Here is a 6,316-nt window from a genome sequence, read left to right as displayed (position 1 = left end):
AGGCCAGGAAGATCGTGAAGGACCTCAGCCATCCCAACAACAGACTGTTCTCTCTGTTGAGGTCAGGAAAGCGATTCCGCTCCCTGAAGACCAACACAGAGAGACTGAGGAGGAGCTTCTTCCCGCAGGCGATACGGTCTCTCAATCACACCACCACACAGTACTGACCCACACATATGGTTCTTACACACACACTGGACTTTCTGGACATTGTTTTTGCACAACACTGGTCACTATATTCTTCATTTCCAGTTAATACTTGTACAGCTGCTGTTATTGTGTATATATTTATTTATATTTAGATTTCTTCATACATTCTTATATAGTTCTATATTGTGTATTGTGTATTTTGTTGTACAGTTATTTTATTTTCAACTTTAATTTATATATTTATCTTTATCTTATTCTTCCCAGTTAAATTTACCCTTCATTCTAATTTGTGTTGTACAGTTATTTCATTTTTAACCTTAATTTATATTTTATTCCTTCCTAGTTAAATTTACCCTTTTTAATTTTTCATATTTATTTCCTATCTTATTCATAGCCTTTTCCTTTTTTGTTCTCTTTAGGTCACGAGCAGTTGTCCAAGCATTTCACTACATATCGTACTGTGTATGACTGTGTACGTGACAAATAAAATTTGAATTTGATTTGAATTTGATTTGATTCGAAATAAGCCAGTTGCAGTGCTATGATTCCCATTTACCCTCAAAACATAGGGGAATCTTTTAGTCTCTCCGCTGGGCATCCCCCTGTGGTTTCTTGTCAGGATTTGCCACATAGCCTCATGCTGATCCAGAGCTGTTAGGCTATTATTTACAAAAAAAAAAAAAAAAAAGAATACTGGCACCAACCTCGGTCTTCCTAAAACATCCCTGGGAAAAACAAGAAAAAAAAGATATGATTAAAAATAAACACGTGAATCCTGGAAAAAAAAATCCAAAACCTCCAAGTCCGGGGTCTCTGTAGGTTGGCTAAAACGGGGGATCCAAAAATTACAATTCTGTGTACAGCACAAATTCACACTGACATTTTTGGAAAGGTGTGGGTAACGGAATGAGAGGGGTCTTTGGGGATGTCTTCATATTCCACCTCATCCAATATACATGCTACAATAGCAAGAGAAGGTTTTCATATAGGGCACTCACTTGTAAGCAGCACATGCACTGTAAGTGTGTGTGTGAGTCAGAAATTTCTTTAGCAGCTTGGACAACAAAGATGTGGATGTGTAATCGGGTTGGAGCAGTGGACAGGAGGGCACTTCTTCTCATGGCAAGTTATATTCCCACCCTAAAACAGAAGCACCAAAAGAACTGTCAATGATATTAACAGGCATGAAAAGTGTGAAGTCAAACTGTGTTATAATCCAGAAAAGAAAAAAGCACAAAGAAAGCAGAAATATGTCTCCTGATGTGGGAAAAGCCATAAAACGCACACTTTGCCTGATTTTTTTGCACTAGATACAAAACATTTTATATACACCTGCCTTACACCTGCAGTGCAAGCAGGGTCCACTCCCAGGAAGCCTGAGCATTACCCCATTAGCATACACCCTCTGATCATACTGACAGTCTGGAAGAAAAAACACAAATAGCTGATCAGTTGTTTCTGTAAAAGTTGAAATATGTGAGGGAACTAGACGCATATTTTTGACACTGACCATTGCATGTGGCACAACACTCTCCTCTGTGCCTAGCTGGATGAGTACAGTGTGATGTAGGACATGATGCAGCCATATTTCTACAAAACACTTCACCTGCCTAAGAGACAGAGAAAGAAAAATATTGAATGTATATGTCAAATTCTCCACTTAGTTGTCACATATATCACAGCTAATCTGAAAGACAAATAAATTTAGATCCATTTTTCAGTCACATGAACATCATGTAACCATAACTATCAAACTAAACTCACAGAGCAGTAGCATTGGAGGCAGGGGTCACTCTTTGAGGTGAAACTTTCTCCATTTCCATACACTTTGGACTCATATTCACACTGTTCGCATCTACAGGTTTATGTAAACATTGATTAAATACATTTTAAAAGGACAAGAACTCTACAGGCTTAAAATATGATATGGATGATCGCAGCAGGCAGGCTCCTTACCGTGGACAACACTCCTCAGCATGATACACTGGATTGTGACAAGATGGAGCAGGACAGTAAACGTATGAACACACCATATTTCCATTCTTTGAGAGAAAGAACAAACAAAATAATCCTTAATTCACTTACACATATCAAAATCAAATCTAATGTTAACTTATAGACACACCTCACATCTACACTCTTCACAGGGGTCTCCAACAGGGATCACAGCTCCATTAGGGACTTCATGTCCATTCACATCACAGCCTACAAGACACACAAATAGACACATTATGCCTCTACAGTCTAACACATATACAAACCTTATTACACAAAGCAATTAAGCCCACCTTCACAGACTGGACAGCAGGTATTTGGAGGAGGAGCAGCAGGGTTTCTACAGGGAGTGTAACACTGCTCCCTCTCACAGCGAACATAACCGTCCTGTGATGAAGAGTGAACAGCATTATTAGAGATGAAGGTGAGTGACCAGATGAAAACCTGAGCATGTAGTTGCTGTCAGACCCACCAAACACTGGCAGATATCACAAGGACTCTCCACCGACCTCCAAGAGTCTCCATTGTTATAATTTACACCAGAATGGGTGCAACCTGTAAACACATCACATTATTGTATTATTCCTGTGCTTCTAGGTATGAAGATATTAAAATATTTGTGCAAAATCTTACAGCGAAAAAAGCAAATACATTTTATTTGTACATCAAAATGTGTTTTTATCCACCCTAAACCTTTCTGCAATGAAGATGCTCAGTGCAGAGTTTGTTTCTAACAACCCCAAACCAACAAGAAGGTCCTTTTTTTTAAATATATATTTGTTGTCCTGTCAAGTTTTGTGAATTAAAGTAAAAAGGAGAAAGCAAAGTTATGTCAGGATAACTATAAAAATGATCAGAATATATAATGTATATAACATACACAGGGTTGGTGTAATAGAAAAGTATGGAAGGGGTAGTGTGAGATAGAGGGAGATGATCTGTGGTCATCCCTAAAGCAAGCAGCTGAAGAACAAGCGATACAATAAATAGTCCAGACAGAGTTACCAAAGAGTTTGGAGAAAATTAATTATTATTTTAAGTGCTAAAAAAGACATGTTTAATTTTTTTTTCTTATGCTTCTCCCAGATGTATTGGTTAGTAAAGTTTTTTGTCCTTACTTCTGGTTTGCTCAGTGCAGTATCCAGGTAAATTCTCTTCTTTGCAGTCTTGAGGAGGGCACTCCCTCTTGCCCGTCTATTCAAATTCAGAGGAAAAAAATAATTAGAGAAAGAGTGAACAGAAAAACAGGACCTGAAGACTTCCTTTAAGCTCATTAAATATTATTGATGGTTGTTTATTGTGCCTGAACATCAAAGACTCACATCACATGTATGTGTTGGACAGCCGGGCACATTCTCTGCACAGTTCTGAGTAGGGCATGGCCGGGATGGGCACTCTCTATTGTCCTTCTATTCAAATCAAGAGATACAAAAATGACAGAAATAATGAAATGAAAAACAGGACAAGAAGACTTATTTAAATTCATTACCCATTTGTCTCTGCTGTTTATTGTGGCTGAACATAAATACTCACATCACATGTATCTTTAGAATCAGGGGGACACGTGACCAGGACAATCCCATGGAGAGGAAACAAAATCATTAGTCCACATCATCTGTGAAAACTTCAGTAAGTCTGTTTGCATATATCATTTGCTGGATGCAATGTTGACACACACACACTTTATAGACTCTAACTATAACCAGAAGTGTCTTCCACATACTAAGTAAACAAGCCTGTTAGCAATGTATGATATTTACTGTGGAAAAAAGAGCAAAGAAATCTGGACAGGGTTTCATTTTTTCTGGGAGATTCCCTACCAAACAGATCAACAAGTTATTAAACAGCAAAGTCATCTCAGCATTTAGTTGTTTTAATGACTCCAAAAGACTCAAAACAATGTCTTCCAGAGTCATTTTAGAGAGGTCATTAAATGGTAAATGGACTGCTTCTTATATAGTGCTTTTCTACTCTTCTGAGCACTCAAAGCGCTTACACAACTTGTGCATTCACCCATTAACACAAGCACATTTTTCTAGGTGCTTTCTAAGTAACATTCACACACACACACACACTCATGTGCATCGGAGAGCAATTTGGGGTTAGTATCTTGCGCAAGGACATTTGGCATGCAGACTAGGGGAAACCAGGAATCGAACCACCAACCTTCCGATCAGTAGATGACCTGCTCTACCGCCTGAGCTACATTATTCTGAGTGAGGCTGCCCACTGTGCCAAAAGGCATTTTTGTCATCAAGCCAAGCATATGGGAACTGTAACAGGCACTATTTAAATAGGAGATGAGCTGTAGACATGCAGTCAGTTCACAAGGTTTAATGCCAATACACATATACACATACATATACACACCACAGTAGCATCTAAAACAAACAAGAAAATAAGAACTTCTTTAATAAATAAAGGAAACTGTAATAAAAAAAAATAGTATGGAACTACGGTACGTAAAGTCATGATAAGTGCTGCGGGGAATATATTGAAAACACCATGTGTAGCACGTATAGCGTATAGTGATGTACACGTCAACCGAAGGGCAAAAATATATGCAAGACAATCTCATTGCCAACCACTGCTCACACAGTGAAGGCACTGTGTGAAATGACAAGAATTGGTTGAAACATCCATCCATCCATGGATCTTCTTCTTCTTATCCGGGGCCAAGTCGTGGGGGCAGCAGCCTGAGCAGTTACCAGGGAAGTTGGCCAGGGACAACTTCCCTGGCATGTCTGGGGGAACACCAAAGCATTCTCAGGTTAGCCAACAGGTATGTTGTCTCTCCAGTGTGTCCTGGGTCTTCCTGGAGCCTTCTCTGGGTGGGACATGCCTAGATCACCTCACCCAGGGGGCACCCAGAAGACATCCTTATCTGATGCCCAAACCACCTCAACCGGCTCCTTTCCATGTGGAGTAGCGGCAGCTCTCCTCTGACCCCTCCCAGATGACTGAACTCCTCACCCCATCTCTAAGGGAGAGGCCAGCCACCCAAGAGATTTGGTTCTATTGGTCACTACCCACAGCTAGTTACCATAGGTGAGGGTAAACAATGGACCGGTACAGGGTCCGGATCACTGCAGCCACAGCACCAATCTGTTTGTCGATCTCCTGCTCCTTTCTCCCGTCAATTGTGAATATGACCCCAAGATAGAACTCTTCCACTTGGGGGAGAAACTCGTTCCTGACCTGGAGTGGGCACTCCACTGTTTTCCGGCTGAGGACTATGGCCTCAGATTTGATGATGCTGATTCTCATTCCCACTGCTTCATTCTCAGCTGCAAACCATTCCAGTGCAAGCTGGAGGCCATCACCCGATGAAGCCAACAGAACCACATTATCTGCGAAAAGCAGAGATGAGACTGTGAGACTACTCAAGTGGAAGCTTTCCACCACTTGGCTATGTCTGGAAATTCTGTCGATAAAAATTACCAACAGAAACTGTGACAAGAGGCAGCACTAGTGGAGTCCATCACCCACCAAAAACGAGTCAGACTCATTGCCATTTGTGCAGAACAAGCTCTTGGAACGGTTGTATAAAGATCAAATGGCCCATAGCAATAGGCCAGACACCCCAATACTCCAGAAGCACACCTCCCACAGGACACTCTGAGGGACATGGTCAAATGCCTTCTCCACGTCTTAAAGATGGGAACCACCACCCCAGTCTGCCAATCCAGAAGTATCTCCCCTGATCTCATAAGATAAGAGATAAGATAAGACAAAACTTTATTAATCCCTCGGGTGGGTTCCTCTGGGAAATTCGGTTTCCAAAAGCACAGCACCGACAGAAGTTACAGAGCGTGAGCAGAATATTATATATATATACACACACACACACATATATAAATACAGAGACATATATAAATAAAATATATGAAGGGGATAAATAGAATAAATAGGAATAAAAATAAAAATACAAGTGAACTGCACATTTAAAGTATTGAGGTCTATTGCACCGTTGACTATTAACAAAAGTATTGCAAAAAAGGTATCTCACAGTGAGGTGAAGAGGCACTACAGCTTAGTTGTTCCCCCCTCTTTTGTCCTCCTGTTTCCCCTCCCTCTCCCCTCCAGAGAGGCGTTAAACAGTCGGATGGCGTGTGGGACAAAGGAGTTTTTAAGTCTGTTGGTTCTTGTCTTTGGGAGAAGCAACCTGTCA

At 40.6% G+C, this 6,316-nt stretch overlaps 1 protein-coding gene across 1 annotated transcript; it reads right to left on the bottom strand.

Moving 5' to 3' along the window:
• Positions 1 to 265: 265 nt before the first annotated feature.
• LOC146704501 (kielin/chordin-like protein) lies at positions 266 to 3,875 on the bottom strand. The gene is made up of 12 exons (XM_085461679.1): positions 3,679 to 3,875; positions 3,468 to 3,554; positions 3,264 to 3,339; positions 2,618 to 2,700; positions 2,439 to 2,532; positions 2,276 to 2,355; positions 2,107 to 2,192; positions 1,915 to 2,005; positions 1,661 to 1,760; positions 1,487 to 1,572; positions 1,149 to 1,290; positions 266 to 875 (listed from the first exon to the last, which is right to left on the bottom strand). The coding sequence occupies exons 1-11, from the start codon at positions 3,745 to 3,747 to the stop codon at positions 1,198 to 1,200; spliced, it is 945 nt and encodes a 314-aa protein (XP_085317805.1). The 5' UTR covers positions 3,748 to 3,875; the 3' UTR covers positions 266 to 875; positions 1,149 to 1,197.
• Between the last annotated feature and the right edge of the window lie 2,441 nt (positions 3,876 to 6,316).

Source organism: Copadichromis virginalis, linkage group LG7, assembly GCF_057382275.1.
Source record: "Copadichromis virginalis isolate Kocher_CV1m ecotype Utaka linkage group LG7, C_Virginalis_male_GT1.1, whole genome shotgun sequence".
NCBI lineage: Eukaryota > Metazoa > Chordata > Actinopteri > Cichliformes > Cichlidae > Copadichromis > Copadichromis virginalis.
This window is presented reverse-complemented; position numbering and strand designations above follow the sequence as displayed.